The sequence below is a fragment of the Scardinius erythrophthalmus genome, assembly GCF_964197995.2.
Source record: "Scardinius erythrophthalmus genome assembly, chromosome: 16".
Classification (NCBI taxonomy): Eukaryota; Metazoa; Chordata; class Actinopteri; order Cypriniformes; family Leuciscidae; genus Scardinius; species Scardinius erythrophthalmus.
The window spans coordinates 9,307,160-9,324,346 of record NC_138236.1 but is presented as its reverse complement, the minus strand read 5'-3'; the positions used below and the strand labels follow the sequence as shown (position 1 = coordinate 9,324,346).

Genomic DNA, 17,187 nt, shown 5'->3' with positions numbered 1-17,187 from the left:
TCATTATACTCAAAAAAGTCACCGAATAAAATTGATTTTTTTTTTTTTAATGCATTTGTGACACTATTTAAATGTTCTCAGGGAATCAAAAAAATATATATATTACAAAAATGCCATGATGTCTATGTCCGCTTTTGGCACTTTAAAAAAATGATTCTCACGGAATCAAATAAGTAGCCTATAGGTTTATAATTAATAATTTAATATGAAATAATTGAATATGCTTTAGGACACTATATTTGTTGTAATAAAAAAATTGAGAATTAATTATTAAATAAAAATTGACAAATGAAAAATTGTATTTCTGAGAATTTGATGTATACTGAGATTATTTGCAAACTTTTTCTCAGATTAACAGTTATTTTATACAGACCAATCTTATTCATCAAACACAGTTTGTATTTGTGTTATTATGCACTATTTCTGTCCGGATCCCATCTGTGCTATGCATTCTTCACAGCAAAACACTGAAGAAAAATATAACATTTGTCTTATTCTATTTTTGAATCACTTTTCTATAAATGTAAGGCATGTAAAATGTCTACATCTGCAGCTTGTTGGAAACAAAAACTAAAACTGGCTATAAGGAAAATTCAGCGATATGATTAGTTTTTTATTTTTAGCCATCTTATGCATTTGACTTTCAAATTAAGTCATCTTTCTTCATTCAATCTCCTGTGAAGTTCACCTTATTTATTCACCAATGTGTCACAGTACACTGAAGTGCATAAACGAACCTCTGGTTGCACTTTGTGCAAACTGCTCTTTGGAAAAGCGTCGTAATGAGCCGAGGCATCGATGTACTTTCTTTTATCACTTTAAAAAAAAATGCCTTCAGATTGCATTGTGCTGCATTAGTTAAACTGAGCTTTGTTTTAACCACAAAGCATGTCTTACAAAAAGTCTTTTGTTGAAAGTGCACATTTGATTTTCCATCTATGATAGTGATTGTTTCTCAAGAGCTATTTAGATGGATTGTGCAACAGTCTTTGAGAATTGTACAACCTCTCTACTCAAGTATCATCAACTTAATAGACTTTTTCAATTAAATATTAGAATATGTCAAAAAAATGTTAGATTATAGAATATAATACCGCAGTTGAACACAAGCTTTTTAGATGAAAGACCCAGTCTGCCTACACAACCATACATCCGAACCATTTTACCTTGAGACAAGGACAAAGCCTGGAGAACAACACACAGCAGCAGAATCGGCATCTCTCAGTCAGTCAGCCTAACAGCCAAAGATCTGTGTTCGTCCCGTAACTCTCCGTTACTCTGACTGATGAACGTGACCCTGCACATTCAGCCTTTGGTGTGCAGTTGCTGCATGTGGTTTCCACTACGGGGCGAATTCGAGCATCATGCCTCACACACATACACTCACTACCACAAACACACACCCTATTTTGCTACCGTCACAGGTCAAGTGCACATGTTTGCGGTGTTAAACCTATAAACTTTCACTTCATATTTCACTGCTTTAAAATATGTTTCTGTGGATAATGGAGTTGTTTCAATTCTAGCATTAGTTTTATAACTAAGCTTTTTTTCCCCTTTCATTTCCCTCCAGTTCATTAAAAGACTTGTATTGAGTTCCTTTGAGTATTTAAACAAAAGGCTCAAGCTAGGAAGAATCGATCAAGCGTTCATGGTCTAGCATGCAATTAATGAACTGCAGGGACAATGAATGTAGCTGTATGAAGCTGTATGTTTAATAGTCTGTTATTATCGTCAAGCCTAAATTGAAACCAGTGTTTGCGTCTAAGACTTCAAAGTAGACCCTCCTATACTTGTGCCCATTGTCCTGAACTTCAAGCAAGATGTCCATTACCTTATCCTATTGGGTTTCTACTGCATTACAGAGAGACTGATGGTCATGGCCCAAAAATGTTTTGTTTTTTTCTGATATGAGAGCAAGGAAAATAGCTAAAAGCAAATAATAAAATTCATTGAACAAAATAAACAAGCTTTTAGAATGGAGGAGAAAAGGTTTCCCATTTCTTTTGCTGTTGACATCAAAGGCCATGTGTCCAATCAAATGTTTTTTTGATGTAAATTCATCTGTCATTTGGTCCAAGCCAGCCGAATCGGGCATCAATACGGGCAGGTTGCACGATATACCTTCATCTTTAAAATGTAGGGATGAAATTGTGCAAGGTAAAAAGGAAATATGACCTAGACTGCCCTAGTGAAAAAAAATGTTTTAAAATATTTTTTTTCATACTAACTATACCACAAATCCAATATAATATATTTACTGACATATCGCTTGAGACTTACTAATATAAATACTATAATTAAACTTTTTTGGAGTTCTTTATTGCACAACGCATGCACATTTATTAATATTAAGCCTAAAATGTGTCACTATTTAATATCACTATTAGTAACGATAGTATGATCTCTGTATAACATCGGTCTTTAAAGAGATTTTAAGTGTACCTAAAGTATTCTTGCAATAGTTTAACTTTAGCTCAATCAAATACTTAAGTATATCTTTAGTTTGACCTCACTATTTCCGGGTAATTAAAGTGCATTAAGTACAAAATAAGTTGTTCCAATTTAGCAGAAAGTATACCAAAAGTACAATTGTAGGGTATTTAGCTATATTAAGTACATATTATGTAAATGTATTTATTTAGTATAAATGTATTTCAAATACATTTTGGTATATTTTGGGTGCACTAAATACAGGTTCACTTGCAGTAAAAATAACCATGTCTGTGCCAACCGCAATGTGCTTTGTGGTGAATTATTGGCTGCCAAGAGAGATAACACTGAAATTGAAGTTTCAATCATGTATAGAAGCCAAAACTCCAGTTTAGCTCCAGTTTATTTAACTAATCTTTTATCGCCCCATAATCCAACATGCTCTTTAAGGTCACAAAACTTGACAAAATTTGAAAATACCAAACTTTTGGTAGTGCCTATATATCTAAGTCCACTAAATGAGGGGGAGAGTTTTCACATTTGGCTCCTAAACTGTGGAATAGCCTTCCTGATAATGTTCGGGGCTCAGGCTCACTCTCCAATCTAGATTAAAGATGCATCTCTTTAGCCAAGCATTCACATAATGCATCACGTAACCTTGTACTCCAGTTATATCAGATCAAACACACATTTATGAACAGCAGCTACGCTAATTATTGCTGCTTTTCTGTTTCTACCTCGGGATGCCGTTTCGCGATTTGAAACGATATGTACTGTGAAAAGCGCTATGCAATTAAATGTGAATTTAATTGAATTTCTGACTGCTATACCAGAAAACTGCAGCAAATGTAAAATGAAAATAAAGAATAACTTTACCTTTCTTTCATATAGACTTTTAAGTGTGGAGATCTAACCAGATTTTTGGGGATTACTCAAACTGAAAATTTCTGGGAACTTTTGGGGATTACTCAAACTGAGACTCACAGAAACGTTGCAGATCTAATGCAGCTTTGAGTGTTTCTACCCACATAATGAACTGATCATTATGGGATGGTGTGGCTTAGTGGTTAAAGACCTGGGAGATGCGTTTCTCAAAAGCATCATGAGCTAAGTTGATCATAGAGACCATTGTTGGCAATGGTTGTACGATTAGGCTTTTGATGTTTTTGGGAAATGCAGCCCTGGGCTGGTTACTGTAAGTTCGCACGTTTGACCCCACAAAAGATGAACCTCTAAGGGTTGTACCTTAACATGGGCAACTTGATGTGAAGTCATGAAAACGAATCTCATTCAAGAAGGAACCCGGGCCAATCATAGAGACTCTTTTCACTTGGGACAATAAGTAACCCCAAAAAACCAACCCCCTAGCATGACAACAGCAGCTTGACAACCACCAACAACACCATGGCTGTTTCTCAATTCCAAGAACGCAGAGAACGGACTTGTGTTCTCGTGGAGACCGGTCTTGCCAAGCTTCCTTGGAAGAACGAACTCGGAACCGGCCGCAATGACTTCTGGGACACCAGGCGAGTACTAGCTCAAGTCTGCATTCGATGCATCCTCGGTATCAAGAACACATCCGGGTTCTTTCATGCGTCCTCTGTACTTGCGTTCTTGAGAATTGGGTCTGAACTTCGACGGTTATGATGACGTAAAACGAGAACACAAGGACGCAAGATCGCTGAAGAACGCATATTGAGAAACACCCCATGTCATTGTGGCAGCAACTTTTGGATGGTCAAGCACAACTCTTTTTTTTTTTCTTTTTTTTTTCTTGGTAAAATGTAAACACCGTAAAAATGTAAAAGTTCCTCTGGTATACTCGTTAGCTGCATATCTGTGCATAACCACAAGAGGGAAGCTCTAATGTTATTTGATTTTCTTGAAGTACTGCTGAGATGTGAAAAATATCCACCATTCATTATCTGTCACCTTTAATTTTGTGTTGTGTATTTCAACACCCGTTTCATGTTGGTATGTGATTTCAGGTCGACTGCAGTAGCCACAGGAAATATTATTTGCTGGTCAAAACACTGCTGAGTAAAAAAGATTTGCGTCTCCACAGTACAAATGCACTGAGATCTCTCTCTCTCGTCTCTGCTAATAGAAGACAAAACAAGGTAGGGTTTTCTCAGCATTATGGCCCTCTCAGGAAACCTTCATGCTAACAGTGCACAGTCCTAAAAGCAAAGCTGTTCAAGGACAACACTTAAGTCCCTGTCCTCTCTGTCTTTGTGCAAAAGGTACAATCAGGTTTTTCCCTTGCCAGGTTGTGCTTTCAGATTTAAAGGGAAAATTTACAGCCAGCCAGTCTGTTATTGTGTCAAATGTTACCACTCTTAGTCCCCAAAGAGTTGTGTAAAGCCTGAACAAAAAGAACCAAAAATATTTTCTTTAAACTATTAACCTGTAGGCAGTTTGCTGTTATCAGGCTAACTAATTTCATCACATTTTTATATAATGTAATATATACACATTACTGTTAAAAAGTTTGGGGCCTGTAACATTTTTTCATGCTTTTGAAAATAAGTCTTTTAGGCTCACCAAGGCTGCATTCATGTAATCGAAAATGAAGTAAAAACAGAAATATTGTGAAATATTATTAATATTAATGTAAAATAACCATTTTCTTTTATATATATATATATATATATATATATATATATATATATATATATTTAAAAAGAAAAGTGAAAACAGTTTGCTGCCTAATATTTTTGTGGAAATCGTGATACATTTTCTTCAGGATTCTTTGATGGATCTAAAGTTCAGAAGAACAGCATTTATTTGAAACTGAAATATTTTATAATATTAAATATGTCTTTCCTGTAACTTTTTAACAATTTATTCCTAATTCCAATTAATGCTTAAAGCTACACTGTGTAGGATTTTCTCCCATCTAGCGGTGAAATTGTATATGACTACCAACTGAATATTACTTTCTAGCCCCTCCCATTCCGCGGGCGTTTTAACTCCTACGGTGGCCGGCAGTCGTGAGTAATCTCCCCCTCGCATTCGTCACGGTGCCAATGAGTGTAAAAGCGCAAAAGGCGAAGCTTGAATTTCCAGGTATGTCCCTCTTTGGCTTATGTTAGGGTGACCAAACGTCCTGTTTTCCCAGGACATGTCCTGTTTTCACGTCCTGTCCTGGCTGCCCTGCCTGTTTTTTATGAAGTGATGAAAATGTCCTGGTTTTCATTATTTTTCATTGGGCCATTAAGCATGTACTTTAAATACATGCTTGCCTTTGCACACAAAACAAACTGGCTTCGGCTTCGCCCCGTCTTGTTATAATCAGCGCGTTCCTCAATCTGCAGCGGCAAGCAGAGAGCACGTCAGAATACAGATGCCTGTGTGTGTGTTCATCTCAGCCTCATTGGTCTGTCACTACTCGTCAATGTCAGAATATTTGAAATGACCAATCAAATCAAAGTAGGCGGACTTTACGTTCACAGAATTTTAGCAGCGTGACTCGACGCTTCAGTTTATGGTCAAGTGCGAGATAAGATGCAAGTAGCTAACAGCGTAAAAAAAAAGCCCAAATGTAAATTCACAGATGATTTACAGATAAAATTCCTGTGTTTTCATTTCGGTCGGGATCCGTATAAAGCAGAATGCATGAACTGCTAAGCTGGCATGTACGTGTCAAATAAAGGTGCTAGCGACCTGGAAGCCCACATAAAGAAAGTAAGGCTACAAGAGAACATCAGGAGGATTGAAATTTTTTTTTTTTTTTTTTTTTACTGAAATAGTGTAATAGATTTTTTTATTTTAGTAGTAGATTTTTAATCTATGCTATGGCCATGAAAAGAAATAGTGTCATGTAAAAGGTGTTAAAAGCTAAACTTTTTTTTTTAATAGTATTCTATTGTTGCGGGCCAAGCATTGAATGGAAAGGATGTATTACTTTATGTATTAAAGTACAATAACATAGTTGCAAGGTTGTAAAGGCATTTGTCAAGTATTTTTTGATGCATTCACCCCAACCATGCCCCCACCCCTTAACCATGCCTCCCCAAACCACGCCCCCGTCCTGTTTTCTGAAAACTAAAATATGGTCACCCTACCTTATGTATTTTCAAGATGGAGGCGCAACATGGCTTCCGCCATTTGAGCGACTCGCTCGTATTCTGAATGGCAGATTCTACGCTTACAAGAATACTTGATTAGTTGGTGGAAGTAAATACACACGAATGAGCACATATCATTTTGAAAGAACAAAGTGTTTTTTGCGAAGAATCAACTTAAAAAAATACAGTGTAGCTTTAACAAAAGCACTGACTCAAAACAAGATGGCATGTTATTCTCTTTGTAACATATGATCTATAATGGATTTTTGCTTTAATAAACCTAAACAGGATGATGTATGTTTACCATTAACTATTTACTATATATTTAATTTGCAAGACAAATAACTTTTTACTATGAGATGGGCTATCATTTTGCTTACATATACATATGTTACAAAGTAATATTTTAATATATCTCTCATCCCGTTCTTTGTGTCTAGCCATCTCCCAAAGAATGTATGCTCACCATATAAATTCAAATTAATACTAATGCCCTCCAATGCCATTTTACTGCAGTTGGTAGTTACCCATTTAGAGCCACAAGATGGCATCATTGAGCTATTCTAACTTACTTTGAAAGCCTGAAAGGAGTTATAGGAAAGATATAAAAGTAGATTGGTATGTTGCCATGGCCAACGTTCAGAAATCAAGTTTAACGCTCAATAGTAGCCTGGAAATCCAGACCTAAATCTGAAAGATTAATGGTCTGGCATCGACTAATGAAAATCGGCCAGCTCGAGGGGCGGCACCAAGCATGCATTTGAAAATCTCACTGCACGCAATCACAACAATATAGCCCCATACGCTTAGCTACCAGCGGAGCTAACTGGTAGATTAGACTCTTGCCGTATCCGGTCGGCAAAACAGCAAAAACGTCCTTCTTGCAAAGGAACAATTCAAACGCCATCTTCTGTTCCACTTTTAGATAAAAAGTCAAGTCTAACTCGTTCATTGTAGCGGCCAAAGCTGTTTCAAACAACTGGTGTTCATCCATAGCCATCCTGCAATGTTTACTAATGACTTTGACGTCACAGCGCTGTTGTCATCTGTTTAGCTCGCCTCTGGCCCGCCTATATCAGAATAACCCGATGTGATTGGTGCAGCTCGGATACAAGGGCATATTTAATGAGCATCATTACTCGTCGCCAGAGTAACTCGCTGAGCAAATTCAACTTGTGCTGTCGCAAGAACTCTGGATTTCCAGGGTAGCTCAATGGCACAACTGACCAATAAAAATCAAGTTTTCCAGAGACCTGTGTTTAAGTGTTACCTTAAGTGGACACACTTAACGACTGTAAGGCCGATTATGAATGTAATTTGATACTTACGACTGATCATGTCCAAACGCGTTCACACAGTCAGTGTTTAAAATCTGCGTCATTGGAAACAGTCTGTAAGTGTGTTCAGTTCAGTCTTAGAATGTTTCAGCTAGTCATTAGGTGTGTCCCCGCCTTGGCATAACAAAAACACATCTTTAATAATTCAGTTAGATAAAATGAAAACATCTTGCTCTACAGATGAAGCAAATTACAAACATGTTTAGTGCATATCAGAGATGACAGACCTCTTCTGGATCTTATTTTCCTATTTATTTAACCTGAACACTCAGTATGGCCACCAAACAACAAATTACTGTCAGGACATGAAACAGATTTACTGTCACAGTCAATGAGCTGAAATTACAGGTTACTCTCATCAACAAATTGAGGATCAGAGGTGAACGGCTGACATGCAAGTGATTTGACCAGCACATGAATCTCTTGTATAAAAGGTCGATAAAAATCAATGCAATATCTGGGAACGTCCCTCTATAATTGATTTTGATAAAAACAAACATATTCACATGCTGCACATCACACCAGGAAAAGCTAAACAATGTTGTGTGTGGCCTATTATTCTCAAGAGTTGATCTGGTTTTAATGAAATCCTGCAGTTCAGAAAAACCTTTCTTTCCATCAAACTATGTGAAGACCAATGGCAGTGATTGTATTTTTTTTTTATCAAATACACCTACAGCTCAGGTCATCCAGGTGACATTTCATTATTAAGCATATGTGACGGAGCAATACCAGGTTTCAGACACAAGGGACTTCGACTACGCCACCCATGGGAATTTCACCCCGGGAAATATGATTGATACCTAAGATTTTAGGTCACACAGGTTCGACTCTCTTAAGGAAGGGAACGGAAACGTGGGTATCAAAGAAATACAAAACTTTATTAATACAAAATCCTATTTAAAAAGAGTGTGAGATTCACATAAAAATAATCTCCATTGCACCAGAATGTGTCTGATGACTCGTTAATGCATGGCTGACATCGACTTAAAGACAAACAAAAACAACAAATGACATACAACAATTCACATCACTATTAATTACACAACTAAAAAGAAAAGAAATACAACCTTACAGGGCCGGGATTCACCACACGGAGAAGGGATCACAAAGCTAGTAAATCAAAAGCACACTTGCACACACACACCACCGTGCACTCAGCTTACGCAACCACAACACTTCAAAAGTGTGGCACCGCCCGTAGGAGGAGCACCACCACCACCACCACAAGAGACCCGTCACCCGTGGGAACCCGGCGACTGAAAGAAAGAAAAAAACAAACAACTTCAAAACAGTAACAATAAAGCACAAATTGATTATATCACTGATCACAAAAACAGGGCAAAAATAAAGTCATATCAAGTCACAAACAATATACAGATATTGGTACAATAGAAAAAGAGAAAACAAAAACAGGTTTTTCAAAACAACAAGTAATTCCGACCAGCTTAAAAGGAGCAACCGCAGGGTTACTTCCTCCTTATTTTCACAAAATAGTGAACGTCGACTCCAAAATACACTAAAGTATAATTTAAAGAAACCAGACAGCGACAATCCTCCTGATTAATTGGATGATACGGCGCTCTCGCGGTATGGAAACGGAGAAGCAACCGGGACGGCAACTATAGCAGAAACAAATCGCTCACGAGCTGGAGAGAGAATCCGAAAAACAGTGGAGATGAGCTCTATTATCCCTTTACAGGCACAGATATACCATATTCATATAACTGCCGTTCAGCTGAGATACAGGGAACACTGCACACAACGCGAAAACATCAACTAATCCCCAAACCCCACCAAGCTAACCACTCTGCTTTCATAAAACAGTCCGCACATACCTGAGAGGTTAGTAGTCTTAGCATCCACTTAACACAAGCCGAGGGAACCAGGGAGGGGAAAAGACAGGCTAGAATGGCCATGAATCATTACTGTCATGCACACAGCAAACAACAAAACTTGCTACATGCTAATGAAACATACCTGTATCCACTGTCAACAACGGAAAGAGAGGAGGAGCCGGACGTGACGCATCCCAGGCCATAACCAACCATCTCTTAAATAGTGGATCCTCCCTGCTGATTGGTGCTCACAACCGTCAATCACCACCACTCGTCCTATTCATTCGGTTACAATCCACCCCCAGCTTCTGTACCGACGCCCCGACGGTAAACTCAACAGAACCCCCACTCTGAGCCCTCACTTCCATGGCCGAAACCAAATACCAGATGTACCACCCGCTATACTAGATACTGTACTTAACCCAAATGGTCGTGGAAGGTGATGTACATTGGAATGCTGCCCAGCAGTAGTCCTTCCAGTCCTCCTGACCACCACAGAACTGGCAGGGACGCTCATTACAGGCTGCAAGTTCACCTCCATCTCAAAACCCCCTTCCGCCCCCTGGGCTTCACCAGATGGCACTTCCTCAACCTCTGGAGGGCCGGGAGGGACACTACCCTCAGGTACCTGCACACAGTCAACTTGCGGTGTTTCCGGCACCAGGACAAACAAGTCTCCCTCATCTAACTCTTCCTCCCCATGAAGCTGTACAACTTCAACCACCGGATTATCGTGCAAGATGGGAGGGGAGGAGTTCCGGCTAATTTGAGCTTTCAGCAGGGATCGGTGCACGTGCTTTACTTTATCCAAATCTGTGGTGGGGGCAATGGTATACACCACACCCCCCTCCTTAGGTGCCTTCAAGATTTGGTACACCACTGAGCTCCACAGGTCGTGGATTTTCTGTCTACCTCTCACGCTATGATCGCGGAGGTATACCAACTGACCCTCCTTCAGTGGTGCTTCTCGTACCTGCAGATCATGCCTGGCCTTCCGGCGACCTGCCGCGGCCCCCAAACGCTCACGAGCACCCTCAAAGGCCACCTGCAACCGATCCTGGTGCTCCAGGACCCACCTATGCACACTACCTGCCAGCGGTCGTTCAACCCTCCCAAGAAGGAAGTCAACTGGAAGTCTAGGCTCCTGCCCAAACATCAAGAAATAAGGTGACTCCCCCGTAGCTTGATGAGGAGTAGTATTATAGGCGAAGAGTACCTGAGGAAGACAGAATGGCCAATCCCCTTTCTTTGCCACCGGCAACGTACGCAACAGGTTATGCAGGGTTCTGTTGAAACGTTCACACTGGCCGTTTCCGGCCGGATGGTATGGTGTAGTTCGTGACTTTTCAACTCCATACAAGCAACAGAGTTGCTGAATGAGAGCCGACTCAAAATTACGGCCCTGGTCCGAATGGATCCGACCAGGCACTCCAAACTTGCAAAACCATTCAACTACCAGGACCTGGGCCACAGTCTCTGCTCGTTGGTCCTTGGTAGGTACAGCCAAGGTGTACTTGGTAAAAATGTCGGTCATGACTAAAACATTCTCGATACCTGTACTTGAGGGTTCCAACAACGTGAAATCTAAAGCTAAGATCTCATTTGGCCGTGCCGCCAACAAGTGTCCCATGAAGCTAGCATGGATGGGCTGGTTGCCTTTAGCACACTGACATCTCTCACACTCTTGGCACCAGCGGGCAATGTCAGCAGACATCCTTGGCCAATAACATCGCTGCTGTACCAGCTGAGCAGTGCGCTCCACCCCCTGGTGTCCGTGCTGTTGGTGAAGTTGAGTCAGTACTTCAGACTTCATGGCCGCCGGCAATAACACTTGGAGAACCGCCTCTCCACCATCCGGGCGAAACACCCGGCGATAAAGCACTCCCTCTTTCTCCACCAAGCGGTCCCATTGACGAAGCAGGACCACAGCAGACCTGGAGAATTTCTTACGCTCCTCAGAGCTAGGAGGTGACTTCCGCCTCCAGAACACTAAAAGCTCCCCAATGACTGAATCTGCCTTCTGCTGCATACACATATCACTGGTGGGACAGGGGAATGCTTCAATTTGATTCACCCAAGTCATCATCCCACCTTGGGCAGCTTGACACAACAACTCTGGGACAGCTACACCCCGGCACAAATCCTGATCTCCCTCCACCAGGAAGTTTTGCCGTGACAAAGCATCAGCATTTCGGTTACTCTTACCTGATCTATATTTGAGCTCAAAGTCAAAAACTGCCAGCTGAGCAGCCCAGCGCTGTTCCATGGCCCCTAACTTGGCAGAGGTCAGGTAGCTAAGAGGGTTATTATCGGTGTACACCATACACCTATGCCCCAGCAGGTACTCCCGGAACTTTTCAGTCATGGCCCACTTGAGCGCAAGAAACTCCAGCTTCATAGAACTATAGTTAGATGTATTGCGCTCAGTGGGCCTAAGACCCCGGCTACCATAGGCGATGGGACGCACCTTGCCTTGCTGTTCCTGTGAGAGGACCGCCCCCAGTCCCCCCTGGCTGGCGTCCACCTCCAAGATGAATGGAAGTGAAAAATCAGCATAAGCAAGTACTGGTGCTGTGGTAAATTTCCTTTTTAACTCCTCAAAGCTACTCTGACACTCTGCAGACCAGGCATTATCAATACGCTTTGGCTGTCTTGAGTGCTTGGGATTCGCCAGCTCCGCCACCAACCGATGTAGGGGGGCAGCTAGCCTAGCGAATCCCTCCACAAAACGTCGGTAATAGCTGGCAAACCCTAAAAATGACCGCAACTCTGTCACATTGGTTGGGAGCGGCCACTGTGAAACTGCTGCAATCTTACCTGGGTCTGTGGAGACCCCCTCCGACGAAATGACATGACCCAGGTACTGCACTTCTTGTTTAAAGAACGCACACTTAGATAACTTAGCCTTTAAACCCTCCTTGTGTAGCCGGCTTAGCACTACCTCCATCCGAGTCAGATGTTGATCAACTGAAGAGGAAAACACGACAATGTCATCAAGGTAGAGGAGCAGAGACTGGCACTGTTGGTCCCCGAACATCCGTTCCATCAATCTTTGGAAGGTGCCGGGGGCATTGCACAACCCGAATGGCATCCTGTTCCATTCAAAAAGGCCAAACGGAGTGCAAAAGGCCGTCTTAGCTCGGTCCGCCTCTGTAACAGGAACCTGATTGTACCCGCTGGCAAGGTCCATGGTGGAAAACCAACGTGCTCCCGCCAGCGAGTCCAGTGTTTCCTCAATTCGGGGTAGAGGAAAGGCATCCTTCCTGGTCTTAGAATTTAAATGACGGTAGTCTACGCACATGCGCAGACTACCGTCCTTCTTCTTGACCAGGACGATGGGTGAAGCATAAGGGCTGCAGCTTTCTCTAATTACCTGGGCCTCAAGCAGTTGGTTAATGTGCGCCTTCACAACCTCGTACTCAGAGGGAGGGATACGCCTGTACCGCTGCCGCACAGGGACATCATCCAGCAGAGGGATATCATGAGAGATGAGATTGGAGCATCCCAGATCTCCCTCATGCATGGAAAACACAGTTGAATACTTTTCAAGAAGCGCCCTTACCTTACCTTGTTCTTCCACTGACAGGACGGATAAATCAATCGACTCAATCTGTTCTAATATAGTGGGAGAAACCAGCACCGCTTGTGTACTCACTCTAGCCGAAACCACTTGAACCTCAGTGACCTCTGGAGGTAAACTAACCACATAAACCTGATTGACAGTACCTATGACCGTGCTAGCATATAATAGTACATCTACCGTGCCAACATTAACCACGGGCACATAAGCTGTACCACGTTCCACTGGTACTAAGGAAGGAGATGCCAACAAACCTGCTGGAAGACCAGCCTCTGGTGGCTCAAACAGCACTGTACCACTCGAGTACTGTACAGAGCAGGTCACAGCAACCAATTTCATGGTGCCGCCTGGGATGCGACACGCCCGACGTCCACGCACTCTAACTCGCCCCCCCTGATCCAAGACTGACTGAGAGTCAATGTGACAGCAATGTTGTAAGGCCTGGAAAACAGAACTAGGGGCCTGAGACACAACAGGTAAATCGAAAAGGCTCATGCCATGCTGGCCAAAGAGTTCCTGGTAGCAGCGGCTCAGGACATTCATTCCCAGAACCCCAGGAACCCGAGCACACAAACCACCAGGAGGATCCTTGACCACCAGCACCCCACAACCTAAGACCACTCGCCCGCAAAGCTCAACATCTAGTTCTAGATAGCCGATGTACGGAATTGAGAGGCCGTTTGCGGCCCGGAGCTGTAGCCAATGGCATGACCGAAGCTGTTCCTGACCCCACGATTCAAAATTTGTCAAGAAACAACTCTCTGTAATGGTGGACACCATAGAACCGGTGTCCACCAGGCAAGATACCTTGACCCCACCCATACCCACGACGAGTTGAGGACAAGTTGACATAAAACGAGACATAAAATCTGAACCAATCAGAAAACCCGAGCCTGTCTTTTCCCCAACCAAGCTGTGGCCCTGCAGCTCGGCGGGAACTAGTTTCCCGACGCCTGTCTAGATGGTGACTGTGCACTCCTCGTTAAAGAGGATACTGCAAGTGCTAGTGGAAACCGAGAAGGTCGCCGCTCCCCATCACAATCTCCGGCATAATGACCAGGTTGTTGACACCTTCTACAAATAATCTGATTAGGCCGGGATGATCGTATTCGGGGTTGGGGATTTTGAATTTGAGCTATGCTTTGGATCAATTGATTCAATTGTTGTTGCTGTGTTTTCAGCATTTCTCGTAATTCGCTCAATTCAGATGTAGCTAAAACGGCGTTACTACTTGTGTGCGAATGTCCCTGTACTACATACTGAATGCCATAGGCAGAAGGAACAGACTGGCTTCGACCACGTGTACCCCCTGGCACTCCCTCCCGTTCCCAGCGAATAGCTTCACTGCGAACATCCAACAATGTAGCAGTAGGTTGGCGACGGACTAGCTGTTTTAACTCACGTCGGAGGGTACCATCATTAACATATTCCACAAATTGATCGCGCAGCAAAGTTTCCGCATTGGGCATGCCATAAGGTGATTGGGATTTTACCTTTTCCAGAAGACCCATCAGAACCAGGGAGAACTCCAATAAGCTCTCCCCATCCTGTTGTTTCCTGGAAAAAAATGACTCTTGAAGAGCAACATATGATTTCGTACAGCCATACAGGTTACGCAAGGCCTGAAAAATTCTCTCTGGATCCTCCCTCTCATCCCTTGACCGATAGCGAATCTCTTCCCTTGCTTCTCCCTCCAAATGATCAACCAAAAAATATGCCCGATCAATATTAGAAAGGTGGCGAAGCCGCATGCAAGCCTGGGCCTCCTCCACCCACTCATCGAAAAAAATGCCAGACCTACCATTAAATTTTGGACACTTTCTGTCACGAGGGACAAAAACAAATCGCTCTGGTGCACTAAAACCAGTGGGCGGGGGAGGGTCCCTAGCAGCAGATAGAGGGGCGCTAGATAAACCAGGCTGTTCAGCTGGCGTCTGCTCCTGTCGCAATCTTTCATTATCTGCCTTTAATTGGAGTACTAATTCTTTTAACTCACGTAGTTCATCCTCCATGACTATAAAGCACGCACAGCACTTACCAATACAGATACGAAACTCACCGGTCCGTTTTACAGACCCCCGAACGAAACTGCCGCTGTCTGGTTTCTGCAAAAAGAAAAACAAAAGAAAAAAAACAAATATCCAAAAATACCAATACCAACAAAACAATACCCACGTCTTCGCCCTACACAATAGAGATCCTGCCGTCTACGCCAGTTTGTGACGGAGCAATACCAGGTTTCAGACACAAGGGACTTCGACTACGCCACCCATGGGAATTTCACCCCGGGAAATATGATTGATACCTAAGATTTTAGGTCACACAGGTTCGACTCTCTTAAGGAAGGGAACGGAAACGTGGGTATCAAAGAAATACAAAACTTTATTAATACAAAATCCTATTTAAAAAGAGTGTGAGATTCACATAAAAATAATCTCCATTGCACCAGGATGTGTCTGATGACTCGTTAATGCATGGCTGACATCGACTTAAAGACAAACAAAAACAACAAATGACATACAACAATTCACATCACTATTAATTACACAACTGAAAAGAAAAGAAATACAACCTTACAGGGCCGGGATTCACCACACGGAGAAGGGATCACAAAGCTAGTAAATCAAAAGCACACTTGCACACACACACCACCGTGCACTCAGCTTACGCAACCACAACACTTCAAAAGTGTGGCACCGCCCGTAGGAGGAGCACCACCACCACCACCACAAGAGACCCGTCACCCGTGGGAACCCGGCGACTGAAAGAAAGAAAAAAACAAACAACTTCAAAACAGTAACAATAAAGCACAAATTGATTATATCACTGATCACAAAAACAGGGCAAAAATAAAGTCATATCAAGTCACAAACAATATACAGATATTGGTACAATAGAAAAAGAGAAAACAAAAACAGGTTTTTCAAAACAACAAGTAATTCCGACCAGCTTAAAAGGAGCAACCGCAGGGTTACTTCCTCCTTATTTTCACAAAATAGTGAACGTCGACTCCAAAATACACTAAAGTATAATTTAAAGAAACCAGACAGCGACAATCCTCCTAATTAATTGGATGATACGGCGCTCTCGCGGTATGGAAACGGAGAAGCAACCGGGACGGCAACTATAGCAGAAACAAATCGCTCACGAGCTGGAGAGAGAATCCTGAGACAAATCCACACAGAAAACAATTACCAAATGCATACATTACTTGCTAAAATTCTCAGCATTTAACTATATGCATAACACTTACCGAAAAACAGTGGAGATGAGCTCTATTATCCCTTTACAGGCACAGATATACCATATTCATATAACTGCCGTTCAGCTGAGATACAGGGAACACTGCACACAACGCGAAAACATCAACTAATCCCCAAACCCCACCAAGCTAACCACTCTGCTTTCATAAAACAGTCCGCACATACCTGAGAGGTTAGTAGTCTTAGCATCCACTTAACACAAGCCGAGGGAACCAGGGAGGGGAAAAGACAGGCTAGAATGGCCATGAATCATTACTGTCATGCACACAGCAAACAACAAAACTTGCTACATGCTAATGAAACATACCTGTATCCACTGTCAACAACGGAAAGAGAGGAGGAGCCGGACGTGACGCATCCCAGGCCATAACCAACCATCTCTTAAATAGTGGATCCTCCCTGCTGATTGGTGCTCACAACCGTCAATCACCACCACTCGTCCTATTCATTCGGTTACACATAGACTATTATTTTTACTCAGACCCCCTCACAGAACAAGCAAATTCATAATAATCCATAAAGACTCATATTATGCTATTGAGTGAGGAGTTCTCTGACCTCAATTAAGACATCTAATGCTGGGTTCAGTCACATCTCCTTTCACAGGCAACCGCTATAGTCTTGCAACTACTTATTTCCTGAGATCCGAGTGAGTCAGGAAACACA

General features: G+C 42.3%; 1 protein-coding gene across 1 annotated transcript in view; it reads right to left on the bottom strand.

The window, feature by feature from the left end:
• LOC308703999 (uncharacterized protein) overlaps positions 1-16,889 on the bottom strand; it is a gene marked incomplete at its 5' end in the record, with an annotated part of 30,734 nt that extends 13,845 nt beyond the window's left edge. The window contains 3 exons of the mRNA XM_081388048.1: positions 9,007-9,099; positions 15,927-16,019; positions 16,829-16,889. Coding sequence (XP_081244174.1) covers positions 9,007-9,099; positions 15,927-16,019; positions 16,829-16,889 — 247 coding nt within the window. The remainder of the gene's footprint in view (positions 1-9,006; positions 9,100-15,926; positions 16,020-16,828) is intronic.
• Between the last annotated feature and the right edge of the window lie 298 nt (positions 16,890-17,187).